At 37.8% G+C, this 16826-nt stretch overlaps 1 protein-coding gene across 5 annotated transcripts in view; it reads left to right on the forward strand.

Annotated features, from left to right (window-relative positions):
* Positions 1-1768: 1768 nt before the first annotated feature.
* Positions 1769-16826, forward strand: part of TENT2 (terminal nucleotidyltransferase 2) — a 48425-nt gene continuing 33367 nt past the window's right edge. For 2 of the 5 annotated variants that reach the window (XR_002465515.4, XM_021531121.4), the window contains exons 1-8: positions 1778-1952; positions 3672-3863; positions 4479-4610; positions 6547-6802; positions 7958-8072; positions 8194-8285; positions 9058-9124; positions 14425-14494. Coding sequence is in view for 4 of the 5 variants with exons in the window: in XM_021531121.4 (XP_021386796.3) it covers positions 3709-3863; positions 4479-4610; positions 6547-6802; positions 7958-8072; positions 8194-8285; positions 9058-9124; positions 14425-14494 (887 nt within the window). In the remaining variant the exon portion in view is untranslated. Of the gene's footprint in view, positions 1953-1993; positions 2456-3671; positions 3864-4478; positions 4611-6546; positions 6803-7957; positions 8073-8193; positions 8286-9057; positions 9125-14424; positions 14495-16826 lie in introns of those variants that run through there. The other 3 variants (XM_021531123.4, XM_085567334.1, XM_021531122.4) reach the window with 3 other exon arrangements.

Here is a 16826-nt window from a genome sequence, read left to right on the forward strand (position 1 = left end):
AGTCTTGACTCCAAACAAACAATGCAGAAAGATTGTCATTGTTTAATCCCGTCTTGCAACCAGCACTACACAGCCACTTCCTCACTTCTCCACTATCAAAATCTGTGACAGAACCAGAAGCGCAAAAGTTAGAAAACATGGCTTGAGATAGAGACAGTTTAATAGAAAAAGCAAAAGCTGTGCATGCAAGCACAATAAGCAAAATAAGGAATTTATTCACTGCTTCCCATGGACAGGCAGGTGCTCAACCAGCAGAGCTGGACTCCATCACATGGTTACTCAGGAAAACAAACATTGTAATTCCAAATGCCCTCTGTTCTTCCTTCTTCCCCCCAGTTTATATCCTGGGCATGATGGTCTGGAATATCCCTTTGGTCAGTTTCCATCACTGTCCACCTGTGTCTCATCCCAACCTCCCAAGCACCCCCAGTCTGCTCACCAGAATAAAAAGTTCTTATGAGAAATTTCTTTGTGGCTGAACTTTGCTTTACATCTTCATTCCAAGTATGCCACTAGGATTTGTCTCTCATAAACGTAATGCTAACCACAAACAGACCCTTATAGGAAAATTCCATGTCATAGCCAAGACAATGAAGTCCTTTCACAGCCCAGACTTTCCCTTGCCAGTCCATTTGCAGTCCCACTTTGTTGCTTTCTTATCTGTTAAGCCTATCTCAGAGTAGCCAGAACCTTAAACAGGAACAACTCCAGCTGTGGACTGATCTCAGCTGAGCGAGCCTCCACTAAGAATTTTGAAGCACAGGAAGCTTTCAACTTACCCTTTCCCTCTCAAACATGGGAGCTTCAGCAGTGTATCTATGCACGCACAAACTCACTGTTTCTGTACCTGCTCCTGCCAAGAGCTCACACTGTACTCCTCAAGAAGGAATCACATTAAAGAGGACATTGCGGTGATGGCGTGTGTCAAGTGATGGGCAACAAAGCTGGTGAAAGGACTAGAAAATACATCATGTGAAGAACAGACAAGGGAGCTGAGTTTCTTTAGTCTCATGATGAGGAGGCTCAAGGGGCACCTTATCACTTTCACAGCTCCCTGAAAGGAAGGTGCCAGGTGGGAGATGGTCTTTCCTATGGTGCCTGCAGGATTACAGGAAATAGCCTTTAATTTTGACAGGGGAGATTCAGATTACATATTAATTTTTTTCCCTCTCTATTATTAGGGTGGTTAAGCATTGGAATAGATTGCCTAAGGAAGTAATCGAATCACCTTGAGATGTCCTTGAGGTGTTTGGATGTGGTGCTGGGTGATAAATTTAGGGATTACAGTGGTAGTGCTGGATGGATGGTTGATGGACTGACTGCAGGGATCTTAAAAATTTTCTACCAACATTTACGATTGTATGATTTTGCTTCTGACATCCTTCAGGCGCAAAGCATTTCAATATGTTTGTGACCCCAGATTAATTTTATAATCCATGTCGGCCAAATCCCAGTATTTAGCCAAATACAATATCTTGGAGACACACTTCTGAAGTACTCAGAAACAGCTAGTCTGCCAGTAATTACAGAAATAAAACCGGCCGCACCGCCGCGCCTGCCCCGAGCCCGGCCAGGACCGGCCTCCGCCGCCACCTCCCACCCGCCCCTCACGAAAGCGCCCGCCCCGCGCATGCGTCCCGCCGCGCCGCTAGGGGGCGGCCGCGGCGGGAGGCGGCGGCGAAGCGCGCAGGAGCGGAGGGAGAGAGGGAGGGAGGGAGGGAAGGAGGGAGGGAGGGAGGGAAGGAGGGAGGGAGGGAGGGAGGGAGGGAGGGAGAGGGCGGTGCTTCCTGCGGCGGCGCGGCCCCTTCCTGCCGCATGCCGGCCCCTTCCTTCCTGCGGGTCCCTGCATCCGGAGGCCGGGACGGTGCTCGGCTGCGGAAACTGCTCTCCGCTGCCCGCCCCGCGCAGTGCTGCCCGCAGGCTCGCCCCGCCTGCCTCCGCTCAGACCCTGCGTGAGTGTCCTGTGGGGGTCCTGTGTGCCAGGGGGAGGCGTGGGGGGGCCGGGCTCTGGCCCCGGGCGTGGCAGCGGGCCCGGACGCCTCTCCCAGTATGGGGGCTGGAGGCTGGCGAGCTTCCGTGTGCTTCCGTGTGTTTCCGTGTGCTTCCGTGTGTTTCCGTGAGCTTCCGTGAGCTTCCGTGTGCTTCCGTGTGCTTCCGTGTGCTTCCGTGTGCTTCCGTGAGCTTCCGTGTGTTTCCGTGTGTTTCCGTGTGTTTCCGTGTCTTCCGTGTCTTCCGTGTGCTTACCTGCGCGTTCACTCGTCTGGCTCTGTGGGAGATAAGTGCTTGTTTAGAAACAGTGCTCAAAGGGACAAAGACCCCTGAACTGTAAGTTACGGAGCTTGTTTAGAAGAGCCTGTCAATTCCTGGCGAGGTAACCAGTGCTGGAAATCACGGTAAAGGTCCTTGTCGCTGTTGTGAGACAGCGGTGTTGCTGCATTGTTTTGGTTTCGGAAAGGTAACTCCTCCATTGCTTGTCTTCTTGGTGTTTACAGCTTCAAAGGCTAAACCGAACATGTGTTTCTTCTGTGCCTAACTCTTGAATTCTCGCTCATCGTTCTGTTACTAGCTAGTTGTATCCATAAACGGCTTATCTGTACGGTTTGCTGTGCAGGCTGCCTGATCTGCTCAGAGGGGAGTGAGGCATGTTAACTGTTGTTCTGTCTACTGGAAATGGAAAAGTTTGGACAGCACATAAATACTCATCCAGACTAAATGTCAAGTGACTTACTTGTTATGCAACATGATGTGATTTCTTCAGGAGAACTGAAAGTGAACATCCAAAGAGTAACTTTCATAATGCATAATGCTTCCCCTCACCTACCTCATCAAATGGGGAATAAAAATAAGAACCGTAATAGCTTTCTCTTAGAGCTAGTACAGCAATGTGCACCTATTTTCTATTAACTAGTGTGGGTTCTTATCACAGGAAATAAGGAGCAAACCCAAACCATATAAACTCCTTCTTAATTCTCTTATGCTCTGTCCTAATGCTGTCTGCAGTGACAGTAGGAGCTATCTGGCTAGTTGTACCAAAATGAATTTTTAGTCAAAAAGATAGTAAATCTATATTTTTCTGTGACAGAATCTGTTCAGTAAAATAGTACTATATATGTATAATAAAGCATGATTAACTTAGTTGCAATTGGTGTAATAATTTTTCTGCTTTTTTTACATTTCATGTTGTGAAAAAATACTAACTTCATGACCTAACTTGTAGTTCATGATTAGCTGCACCTTCATGCTCTTATGATGTACTCAGGAGTTTCTTTCCATATATTGTGAACCTCATTGTGGAATGTTTCAAATACGAAACAAATTCAAATACTGCTGTACATGGTACTTTTCCCTGAAATGAAAACTGTTATGTCTTGTGACGTGTAATTTTTTTAAAATTAAACTTAAGATTGAGGGGGGGGTCATATAAAAATTCACTTTTAAACATAAATAAAGTAAGCAGTAATTATGAAATTTCAAAGTGTGCAGTATTTTTATTCAGTGTCTAATACTGAAAGTAGGTCCTGTGATCACCTGCTTAAGCAATTCCTGGAAGTATATTCTAGCTTAGTTGAATTTTTAAACCAAGACCTTAAAAGGTAACTGGTATTTCTTTTTGGTTTAATTTTTTTTCTTTCTTTCTGTGGGTTTTTTTTTGTTTTTTTTTTTTTTTTTAGATAAAAGGATACATGTTCACTTCGAGTAGAAAGGAGCATGTTCCCAAATTCTTCCAACTTGGGTCGTCCACCCTTTCCTCCAAAATATCAACAACAGAGTACTTTCTTCACTAAACTTCCTGTAAATATACCTCCTACTCTTCTTTCTCCCCAGCAAATTGTCGTTCCTCCGTTTCATTTTCGCAGCGCAGTGTAAGTACAGTAAGATTTGGTAGTAGGGGTTGGGTCTGAAAGAAATATTTCTCTTCATAGAGGATGGTTTTCACTATAACATTGAACTGCACTGAACTTCACAAAATGTGAAGATGTCATGCAAATAAAAAACAGCTATATAATTTATCTTATGGACCTGCAAATCTAAATGCTCAGCTGCAATGAATAATACATGAGATGTAATTGCACTGATCAGAATTGTTAATCCACAGTTCAGTTTTAAAGATCTTCAATCATATTTGTTTATTGGGGAAAACAGGAAGAACATGAGAAGGGGAAGAAACGTTTATTCTTGATTTTGTATTTGAAGACACTGTAGTGTTGTTTAGGCTTTTGAATTTAAAAGTTCCTCAAATGAATTTGTTTGCTAACCCTTTCTTATACATATGCTGTCAAGAATGAGCATTTTCTGTTTTTAATGAAATACATATTATAAACTGAAATATATCTTCATATTGAATACAAAAGAAAGACGTAGTCCTTCTAAAAACAACCCAAATGACAGGACTTGTAGAATTTAATATTCAGTTAACAACAACTACCAACCCATGAAAAGTATCTTGGTTATCTTATGAATATTGTTACTGACTGTAGTCTTTCTAGAGCTGTTTTGAATGGGAGCATTGAAGTTACTCCAGTTGTTACTCCAGTTGTTAAACCAGTGACTTATGGAAATGGCAGTCCAGTGTCTACGTCAGATGTCCTGACGTCATTTCAAGGAAGAAAGTAAGTTCATTGAATGTGTGTGACTAATAGTGGTTGTAATGGTGGTTGTGAAGTTCCTCTGATACCAATTTTTTGTGCAGTTTCAGTTATGTTAGAAATTGCAGTACTGAATACTTTTTTCTTTTTGATGGAAACCGGCCATGTATTAGCTCTTTAAAGCATTGTATCTGTTTGAGAATCTTAGTACTCAGAACTGACTTCCTAGATTTTCTCTACTGGCCTCTGTAGACTTGCAGAAGTGATTAAGTGATTTATATATTTACTGCAGTGAATTGTGGTCTGTGTGGGCTTGACTTTAAACTGGTTTGTGTCAACGAATGTTCTTTTCCTGTTAATTTGTCATGTTAAAAATAAAGAGTGCACCCTCAAGATTTTATGGGAATTGTCATGCTTTCCTGATGGCACATTGTTTTTCCTTTTCTTAACTATGTGATGTATTATTTTTCAAATGCAAGGTATTAAATTCAAGCATGTGTAAGTTCTTTTTTTTAAAGAGGATTTTATGGAAACCTAGGTTTTGTACTTTTTTTTATTAACTTGAATTTACATTACTACCTTTGTTATTTTAGTTACCACAGAAAGGGAAATTTTGCATAAATGTAAGGTTTAATTTTCTTTTAATGCTTTAGAAAAAATCCTGTTCTCTTTATTAGTTCAGATATTCTAGCTGATACATGTTTCTAGTAATTGTGGGAATCAACTGATTGGAAGGAGATTCTATGTGTCCTCAGTACTATCTCCTGAATGCTATTTCTCCACCAAATCTAACATGAAAAAATAAGCACAATCAAATAAATGCTATTAAGTTATAGCTGAGTGTGTAATTATCCCATGGACTAAGGAAGCTCCTGGTTTCGTGCTGCCTGCATAATTTCCTCTTGAGCAGTCTGTTCTATGACAAATAGTGCTATGCTGGGAGTTTTGTAGTCAGCTTAAACAAATTTGTCATGTAGATTTCAGTTGGCTAAATGCAGACACTTGCCTTAAAGAATCACATCAATCCAGTTCTCATGTAGTGTGGGAACTCAAAATGTCTCTCAGACATTTTTAGAGGTTCCAGGCCTTGGTCAGAAGCATTCTAGACCCTGGCAGACAGCTGAAAAACAACTGTGATTTTGAGTTTGAGCCATGGAATGAATTACCAACTTTGGAGGTGGAACGAGCAGTCACAAAAGGTTAGATAGTATAGTAAAAGTAGTTACAAAGTAGAGGGGAAATTTTTTTAGTATTGTACAGGGGGGTTTTAGTGCATGTACAGGGGGGTTTTTACTTTGTACATGGGGGTCAGAAGTTCTAAGATGGAGGAAAGTGGGCTGAACCCATCCTTCTTCCTTCTTCTTCCTTACCTCCATGTTCTTGGTGATGTTGGCACTCACAGATTGGTTTAGAGTAGAAAAACACTTGGCAACGTAGGTAGTAGGTATTGGGGAATAATTGTAAACATGTTATACGTAATATATCTTATAAAAGATAGCAGCAGCCCTGGGCGGAGAGAGAGACGAAGAAGACAGCAGATAGAGAGGATGTCAGGGTGTGTGTGTGCCTCTACCCAGGCTGCTGATCAAATAGCTGCAGTCCAAGAACATAATCTGTTAGATAACTAGCAATAAACTGCCTTGAGACCGAACAGCTAAGCCTGCGGAGTTTTTCTTTGGAAGCACGGGTTGGAGGAGGAATTTCACCACCACATGTGGCCCCAAAACAAGGCTGGGGTTCTCACAATGTAGTTTCATTTCTGCGGTTTTATGTTCTCTTTTCCGATTCCAGGTTTGTTTCACATAGTACCTAGGATGGGCACACCTCTTCTACAGCATACTTGAGCTTAGTGAAGTAGTTATGCCATTAAGTATTAGTATTTGAACTTTGTAGAAACTGTCTTTTAATCATAACTTGGAGCTTGTGAACTAGAGGAATTACACAGTGTCTCTCTCTCTAGGAGACAAAGTCAACAGCGTGTTCCAGATGATGCCAAACGGCAGAGGATTCATTCCCATGATTCTGATACAGCTGTAGTTAACCAAGCAGTGCCTTTGCCAGAAGAAGGTAGACGCTCCTTCCCAGCTTCAGTTTCAGTTCCGTCTCCAGTGTTGCATGCTCATGGCTCGCCAGTCTTACTTGGATGTGTCCCTCCTTTTCAAGATACTTTGTTTCCAGCTCCTACAGAAATCAAGCTCCCTGTTGCCAAGGACGAGGTAATGGCTTTCTGTACCTGTGCTTTACTTCTGTCTTCTGAGTAGGCAGAATGTAGAGGTACTGTAGGAAACCACAGACATTTCTGCCAGGGATTTTGACAGTATCATGGGATATCTATTGGTAAGCTGCCCTTAGAAGTAGTATCAGTAAGTGGTACCAGTCAGGGGTTTTGACAGTATCATGGGATATTGATAAGCCACCATTAGAAGTAGTATCAATAAGCATAACTGCCATGTGGTTCTGTATCACTTGTTCTGTATCACTTCCTTGTCTGTGCTTGGGTTTGAAGCATTTTTATGATGGCAAGGGAAATCAGAGTATTGTTTCCTTGTGTTGTTTATTTACATCCTGACGTCAAGAAACCTGTATGTCTGCTGTAGGAAGTAAAAGTTGGAGAATAGTCCATTTCTCATATGATTGGATGTGGAGAAAATCCTGACTAAAAAGAAATCCACCGTAGTAATATAAGAGAAGCCCATACAGTATTTGACCTGTAAAGATGTTTGCTACCTCTTTTAAAGAAAGCATAAGAGTTATTGTTATAGCTGTTCTGGAATATAGAAGAGAATGGAGTGGACTTCAGAGCTGTTTCTTATTCTGCATCTACATGACAGAAGGGGTTTGAGTTTTTTAGTGTAAATATGCCTGTTGATTATAGAATGTAACAGTGTTGGGAAGGGAGAACAGTCAATATCTCCTTCCAACAGAGATGTGACTTCTTAATTTGTTTATGTAGGATAAAAAGTAAAGCTAATTTAAATCAGGTTTTTTAATGATATTTTTCTCCCTATTACTGGTAGACAAACTGCTGACAATAAAGTCAGCAGAAAATGCCTCTGGTCTTTCACTACTTATTCCCTGAAATACTGCATGTACTGATAATGCAGAAATCATTTTCTGTGGTTTGCCATTCTATAATAAATAGAACAAATTTAAATTTAAAAACTTAGCAGAAATTTCTTTAAGGAACTATTGATTGTGAGTTTAAGTGCAGTCAAACTCTAGACAGTGGAGTAGGTCATGTGAAATGGTGCTGGGCTTTGCATTAAAAAAAAAAACAGTCTTCTGTGTTTCATGTAATTGCATCCGTGGCAAGAAAGAATGTTCACATGTTCACTTTTCTATGTCTTTACTTTTTGTATGTGTGTGTCCAGTTAAGTAAACAGGTTTTGGAGTGGTTTCAAGTATGTTGTCAGCAGCCCTCTGATTTGGACAGAAAAGAACTTTGCAGAAAAGAACTCCAGAGAGAAATTCAGCTAATTTTTCCACGTATGTTTTGAATCTAATTACGTAATATCAGTTTGAATGTTCTTCAAGTTTGTGATTCTCTCTTTCTCTCAAACTATAATATGTCATGTCATGTTTATTTTTTGTTACTCTTCTTTTACAGAGAGCAGACTTTTTTTGGTTGGGTCCTCACTGAATGGATTTGGCACTCGTACTAGTGATGGTGATTTGTGCCTGGTGGTTAAAGAAGAACCAGTAAGTAGTTTAAGACGTATGTAGTTAAAACAAAGTCTGGTTTTATGTATGTGCTGTTAAAAGCCTGGATCCTGAAATGATAAAAAAATGCTCAAATCTTATTGATTTAATAACGTCCACTCATAATATCTGCAAATTATGAGCCCAGTAATGTGCAGATACTAACTCAACCCTAACAACCTAACAAAACGTATTTTTAAAGCTTTACCTTCAATTCATAAGTGCAAAAATAATGCAAAAGGGAAGCAGATGCCTAGAATGATGAAGAAAACTGGTTAGAGAACTCTTATAAATGTAGAAACAATTTCTAATAAGTAAAATTTCATATTATTTAGATTCATAGCTACCAATTTTAGTGATCAGGAATAAAAATGTATTTAGTATCTTAAATATTTTTAGTGAGGAAAAATACTGTGAGTAGAAATTAGGTAAACAGAAGGGATATCTGAAAGAAATTTAAATAGATTATAATCTTGAAAGAATTGAAGCATAATTTAAAGGAAAAAAGAGGGCATTTTTGTATAAATGGGGCTAGGTTTTCATCTAGGTCTGTGATTTTTGAATGTTGGATAATCACCTTGAATATTGAGTATGGATTTTTCTGTCTGGCATTTACTGTGATAAATGTGTATGTAGGCTGTAGAATGTGTTGGTGTTCATGTTCATGTATTATTCTGAGAACTAATTTCATTTTAAAAGCAAAGCATGCTTACTTTTAATGTTTAAATGAGAGATACCAAATTCTTTTATTAATTTTAATTCCACATTTCAGGTGAATCAGAAGACCGAAGCAAGACATATACTCAGCTTAGTCCAAAAACTCTTCACTACTAAACTTTGTAAGTTACCATCTAAAGTGAGGTGATAAGATTATTGTCAGTTCTAGAAGAAGTGTTGATGCTCAATTGCAACTAATGTATGTAAGTGTGTCTTGTTTAGGTTCTAATCATACTACTCTTTGAAGAAAAGCTATAAATATTTAGTAATGTTACTTGATGCTGATGAATGACAATTAGAAAAACAACAGTTTTTCCTGAAAACTAAGAGACTTCAATAATGGGTAATATCTCAGATGATTTTTGAGGTGTGGAAAAAAATTAGACGGAGTAGCTTTCTTTTTGGGAAACCTCTGTTAGTGTACTCTTGCTAATATCTTAGATTGCAGTGTCTTCCTGGGAAATATACTCTTTAAGGATTTCTAAAATAAGATGTCACTCACAGTAGACTGTGTAGAATTATTTTTTTTTCTTTTGAGAAATAATTAACTTAGGGGCCTAACGAAGAAAGTAATAAATGTTGACAATGCTAGCACATACAGATAAAACATGTCAATTCATAATTTCTTTAGCTTATTGTTTAGACTCCCTTCCGATTAAGAATTCACATGGGTAGTTCTTGACCTAAATGTGAAAGCCTTCTACTTCAAAGAGGCTTTTGTATCTTCCTTTGAATTATGAAATACTCTAACATTTACTGATATAAATGACTTTATTGTGCTGCTTCCCAGACTTGTGGTAGATTCTTTGATGCTACTCCTTATAGTGATGTTCTGAACAGTCCTGCAGTCCTAAAAGGAACAAACTATAAATTTAAATGTAGACTTCAAAATTTCTTTGTTTGCAAGTATGTATGCACAGATTTTAACAGCTCATGTAGAAGAAAGACTTGATACATCTATTGCTGAATAGGCATCTGATATTTAATGCTTATTACTACCGATTATGAACATTTGCATAAGTCTGAAAATTAATCTGGGTTTGTCTGTGGTGCAGCTCTCTCCATTGCTTTCTGATAGCACAGTGATAATGCATTCGTGTGTTTTCAAGGTTCAAGAAGCTTCTAAATGAGCAGTTTTTTTCAAGAGCTCTTGTTCTGTTACAAAGTCTTAGACAAAATCAGGTTTGTTTACCAGTATCAGAAAGATGTGATAGTCATGTAGAAGTGATCCCCAAGTGATTTGTGCCTTTGCCCATTTTTGATTTTGTAATTCTCTGATACCTTGCAAGTGCATTTGGTCAGCTTGGTTTAATCACAATATGGAAGTTAAGGCAGGACAAAGTGCTGCTGAGATTGCCACTCCTGTCAGGCTCTGTTTGTTGGGGTATGCAGTTCTCTTACATCATCTCTTCAGAATCTTAACATCACTGTCGCATTAATTCCTGTTTGTAGTAATCTGTCCTGTGTTTGTGTGTGGATGTTTTGTGAATACAACTAGGAGACAGAAGTTGGTTAAAAATGTTCAAAACCAAAAGGCTTTGCCACATGGGTCTTTACACCTAGATTTAGCTAATTTACTAGCTGTAGCTCAGTTATGCTAAGGTTTAGTACTTCTGGAACAGGAGGTGTCCTGGTCTCAGGTGAGACAGTTAATTTTCTTCTTAGCATCTGATACAGTGCTGTGGTTTGGATTTAATATGAAAATAATGTTGGTAACACACTGAAGTTTTAGTTGTTCTCAGTAGTGCTTACTATACATCAAGGAGAGCCTGTCTACATAAAATGTATGAAGCTGCTTCTGGTAATTATTTTCAAGTTTTGTGCTGCCATGTTAGCGTGTATGATAGTATCCTATAATTTTAAGGTAATACCTCTCTGACAATATTAGTTAAGTATTTCTTTCTTTTTCTGTAGAAGAGAGACTGCAGTATGTTCTCAACAAGTGTGTGAACACTCATAAAACTTATTGTTCCTTCACATGAGAGAACGAAAATAAACATAGTTCGGGCCAAACACAAAAGCTAGCAAAGTGTGTGTCAAGATGGAAGAGAAACAACAGGGAGAAAATATAAGATGCTATTTAAAATAAATAACTTGTTGCTCTGGTTTTTTGAAAGACTTAAAGGGCAAAAAGAAATAAAGAGGATATTTGTGGCATAGGTAAAGTTTTAGAGCTTTTTTAACCCTTTTCCAGATCACTTTGGTTCAGAAACTTGGGAGAAGTTTTTTATGTCTGTGCCTCTTACAATATCTCTGTCTTTGTTCTTACACTCTGCAGTGTTCCTGTGCATTCCAATATAAGGACAGTAAAAGTCTGATTCTGTGCTTATTTTGCCCTAATTCTTTGATGGATAAATGAAGAAGCATTCCAAGTACAAATTAGATCAGTCCCTTTCACAATTTGTTTTGTTTACAGAACTTTAAGTGCCATCTCTTTTACCCTTCATATGAAGTTGAATGCAATTGTTAGATTAGGAGGTTTGGGAAATGGATTCAAAATTTGTATAAACCCTAGCTTGTTTAAGTTTGTAAAAGGTAACAAGTCTGAGCAAGGAGTTTTAGTCCATCAGATTCTAAGTCTTATAGCTGAGGCTTTTCTATGTTGTAATTCTGCATCTAGAATACCAACTAAAATGAAAATGTGTGCTGTTTTTGAGTAGTCTAATAACAGAGAAAAGTGGGAAAAAGCTTCTGATATTTTATTAATTGTTTTTGTGTATATCTAAGCCACTGAGAGTAAATGTCAGACTGATTCCTCACTTCAGATTCATCTGTGTGGGATTCATTTGAAAAATACCTTGATAGGATTAGGTTGACAAGTATTTACTGTCTGCATAAATAGCAAAGCACTCATTTTCCCTTAGATTTACGAAGAGGTGCAGTAGCATTGAGAGTAGGGTATCAGAGTAGAATCTGCATAATACTGTTCTAGTGGGAAATGTGTAACAGCTGGGACAAGCAAAAGAATTTGAGCTGAGTTGAATGACTTTCAAGGACTGTGCAGATCACTGAAGGAATTCCAAAAAATCAGCAGTTATTTCATCCTGTGGTGGGTTGTACCTTTCTAGATTCTTCATGAATGTGAATTCAGACTTCTGTGTTGTCCAGTTTCTCCTTCTCTAATATAACCAAATTGATAAGTAAGAGTAGGCTATGTGCCCAGGATATCAAGGATCTTTCTGGCATATACCATGCTTGGGATTAATATTCTGCACAATTGCTTAATCTTTCAGTCTGTAAAAGAAGAGAGGGAATTAAGCTCTTCAGTCTGAAATTCTGCATTAATAAGTTATATATGAAGCAGTGCTTAGTCTTCTTTGAAGCCATTTATATTGCTTTTTGCTAAAATGAAGTGGTGTTCATGACCTTTCCATAATATGCCTAAAACTGTGGAGCAGCTGTATAGATTTCTTTTCTTGTATTTTGGTGTACCCTCTCTGGTTGTAGCTTTCATGATCACATAGTCAGTTTACTAAGGCATTTACACAACCTTCAAAATTCCACACCCTGTATTTGGGACTGTTTCTTCCCCTGTATGTATATCTAAGGTACAATATAGATTCTGCTAACAGCATCATTGGTCTGAGCCAAGAAAGAGGATATCAGCAGGAAGTTACTGCCTTCTAACTTCCTCTTACCTCTTTTACCTTCTTCTTTGCTTTTTACCACCCTGTGAAACAGATTTGGATTATGCTTTGGGCTGTATCTTCTTTTCTTAACCAGCTAATTTGACACAAGCATCATCAAGTGTAGGGAGACATTTACAGACAAGGATGTGTTTGGAAGTAGATTGTCACTAGAATGAGTTCAGTTTACCTCCAAAGAGCATTAGGAAGGTTCATAGTGAGGAAAGTTGAATTGCTGTGGCATACAGGTGGACGTTCACCATTGCCTGCCATGTGTTAGTTCATTGGGAGTCATTGTCTTAAATTTGTTAGTGAATAGAGAGGAGGTAGAGAGCACTGCATGCTTTAGACTCTCACTTTAAAAATATTATGGGATGATGGAGAGAGTCCTGGATGTGTCGAAGGTGCAACTAGAATGAGTGGATGCTTGTGTTAATTTAGCAGACAGTGAACATGAATTGAAGCAGTTAATTTAAGATTCTCCCTTTAATATCAGTAAATTAGTAAGATTGTCTTTTTTTCTGAGTGCCAATCTGTGTGTTGCTTAGGCTTGTGCAATGCATTAAAATCCAGATAAAACATTGCCTCAGGTCAAATCTGTCTGATTATGCATATACACAATACAGTTTTAGAAAGTTTAAAAAAAAAAGTTTATTTTGAGTATTGCACAAATTTTGTTCCATCAAATCTGAATTTTTCATACAAAAGCAATGGAGATGATGCTGTTTAATCAAGCTGGCTGTTCAGCTGATAGAAGTATCTTGTTGCTTTTTCTGGAGGGAAAGAAAAAGTAATTTTATTCAAGGTTGGTTTTAAGTCTGTATTACATATACTGCACATGCTTATTTGTGCTAATCTGAGGTTAATTTATAAAAACAATGTGAAAATGTATGATGTTGGATATGGACAAATTCAAGTGGTCCTAGATTTGGCAACAGAAGTAATTACTAAAATTACACCTTTTGTCCAATTTCATACCATATAAGCTACAGACTCTTTATTTTCTATTACTTTCTTGGGCACAGTTCATTCATGATTGTGGGAAGCTACTGAATATAGTAGGCTTAGGTATCATGAAGTCTAGGGAATTCACAACAATATGGCTGATGCAACAGCTTTGGGAAGCTGAGTGTGGAGGGTGCATTTGGTAGCTCTATGTGAGTGGCTGAGCTTAATATGTGTGAATTTGGACGGTCTGGTATTGAGCCTGTTGGTCTATCCTGTGCAGGTAATCATCTGATAATCATCATCAACGTGGATTTTATTGCATGTCCTATCACTGTTAAAACAAAAGGCAGATAAAGCTTATTCCATTTTTGATAGAAAGCATTGTTGTGTTTTCAGTAGCATTTCCTGGTATGTACTTTATAATTCAAATTAACAGTTTTCAAAATATGTTTTAAGCCTGTCACTAGCCAATCCTGGTTGGATATGTTCTTGCTCCTTTATTTTTGTACCTTAATTACAACTATTCAGGATTTGTATTACAAGTACTGTTCCATGAAAGGATTGTAGTCCTTATGTTAAAACTTCTGGAATATATTTCCCTCAGAAAAGTCTTCTACTTTGTATTCTACTTATATTTTCTGTGATGTTTAGTTGTGGGGGGTTTTCCACCTGCTTTTGTAGCTTGTTTTTTTGCTACAGTTGCTAAAGGTTACCTAGTTTAGCACAATTCTGCTAACTTTAATAAGCTCCTATTTGCTACAAATTAGTCTGTTATATTCTATTACAGGATCTTTTATTAATATCTGGATCTTGCATGAAACTTAATTGCATATCCTTCTCCCTTTTAGCAAGCTACATTGCGCGACCTCAGCTGATCAGAGCAAAAGTGCCAATAGTGAAATTCAGGGATAAAGTCAGGCAAGTATTCTATTCAACCTAATCTTTTAGACCTTGACATAGGAAAGTATTCTATATATGTACTGCCCTTTTGAGTAGTCCTACCGTTTTGTGTGTTTATTTGCGTGGTGCTGTAATTGTATCACAAACTAGTATGCAGTGACAGTCAGCTTATTGCCTTGATGGTCTGAAGCACCTCTTGTAGCTGAGATGCTATTTGGTTCCTGTGATGTGATTTAGAAGCAGTACATCACATATTTCTGTAGGTTATTTGTACATAGTGGACTCCAAGTTAATAAATGGTTTGATGGAAAAAACAGTGGTAGGAAAAAAACTGTTGTGAAATATAATTTTACTTGCTGAGCAGACATAGCTATTGAGCTGTACAAACAACACTGAAACAAACTAGTTTGTGGTGATATTTTCTGTATTCATTGTATATTCATTATGAGAATAATTTAGAGGGATGCACTAGGACAGATAATAATGTCTTTCTTACTGTGTGTGATAAAAGTATCTGATAGGAAAAAGTCATGCAAACATTGAAATATGTTGACAGTCTTGAGTAATGTTTATTGGGCTCATTGGCTGCGTTTTGTAACACTGATATGTATCGGTTTCCTATAGTAACATCGTTTCACCCTTCTTTGTAAATTGGACTTCGAACAACTTTGTAGCTCTCTTAACCTGTCTTTGAACACCAATGTGGCTCTCTTAACCTGTCTATACAGTTCTAAAATTTTGCAACCCTGTCTCTGTCTTTTAAAAACAAATAAGCATACTTTTCTGACCCCTCCCTATGAAAGCATATTGCAACATGTTTTTATCACACTATACCTTTAGTTTTATCATGGCTAGGTTCCTGCCCTGATAAAACTAAATCTGTCATGTCTACAATTTGAACTAATCTATAGCATCAGTTTAACCTTTTGTTTCATCTGAGATTATACACACTTGTTGGGGTTTTTGCTTTACATTTTTTCTTCATCCAGTCCCATATTTACTTGAGTATAATTGCTGACCTTTTAAAAATTGGAATGCTTTTTACTTTCTCTTTTAATAGTACAGAAGGTAGTTTCTTCCATGCTTCCTGAAAGTATGGTACTTGTCAAGCTAAAATTTGGGTTATTTAGATTAGCTACATATAGCAATGCTAGTCTTTTAATATATAAATGAAATTATATATTCCTGGTACACATATTGAATGAGTTACGGGATTATAGCAAGAATATTTTTTCCCCAATTTAAAATGAGAAAATAAACTTTAAAAAGAGACCTTTAGTATGGGAACAGATGGAAGTGATTTTGTAAGAAGATTGAGGTCTTACAGCCCATAGTACAGTCACTTTCAAAAAGTAAGTCATGATAATTGTATACCTTACAGATAGGATTTAAAGAACTCTTTATTTCCCACTAAATCAAAGTATGATCTTCTAAGAATAGAAGCAGCACATTTTATTTTTGCAGAGTTAAAAGCAGTATTGTTCGCTATCTGGTTTTCCATCATCCACATTGCTTTTGTGGAAGAGAGGAGTGGTGGTGAATATAATTTTGGGTTGGGATTTTTTTTAATTGTAGTTTGTTTTTGTTTTGTTTTCTGTCTTTACAGTTATCTTACTCTTACATAACCTGTCACCTTCATGTTTTGTATTTTTATTTAAGCATTTGTCTCTCTCCAGGCTCTCACTGGCCTCTTCTATTTTGTAGGCTCTGATGTACAAAAACATGTACACATATGTTTTTTTCCCAGAGGTCTTGCAAAATGGATTGGATATCCTGTACCCAGGGCACTAAGCCTGTGTTTGCCTAAATTGAAACTAAACATTACAAGCTTCCTGTGAGAGCTAGTTTTTTGATGCCCAGCTGCTGGGAGAAGGTGGTTGAATTCAATGGGTGTTATCTCTGTATCTGGAGATGAACATTCTAATGTGTTACCATTAACTGAAATATATATATATATATTTCATATATAACTGAAAATGACTGTTTTCCCTTACTTTGATTCAGTGAATGAGAAAACATTCAGTTTGTATTTGTTCTTATATAACCTTTAAACTTGGGGGTTTATAGTGCTGTAAAAGTAGGAGATGATCAACTGCACTTAAAGATTTACCATCTTTTTTGGTAGTTTTTCCCAGGAAATTATTCTAATGTGGTTCTGCTTCCCAACAAGCCTTTGATCAGTTATCATGATTATTATACTACAGAAGATACAAAAATCTTCCTCTTCTGCTACAGTTGATGTGCAGTTGACTCTTTTCCTCTCCTTTAGTGCTTTTTAGTAGAACTTGAGTCCAGGCATTACAAAACATTTTTCACTTGCCACCACTGCAACAGGTATTAAACATGCAGA

The sequence above is a fragment of the Lonchura striata genome, chromosome Z, assembly GCF_050655825.1.
Source record: "Lonchura striata isolate lonStrDom1 chromosome Z, ASM5065582v1, whole genome shotgun sequence".
NCBI lineage: Eukaryota > Metazoa > Chordata > Aves > Passeriformes > Estrildidae > Lonchura > Lonchura striata.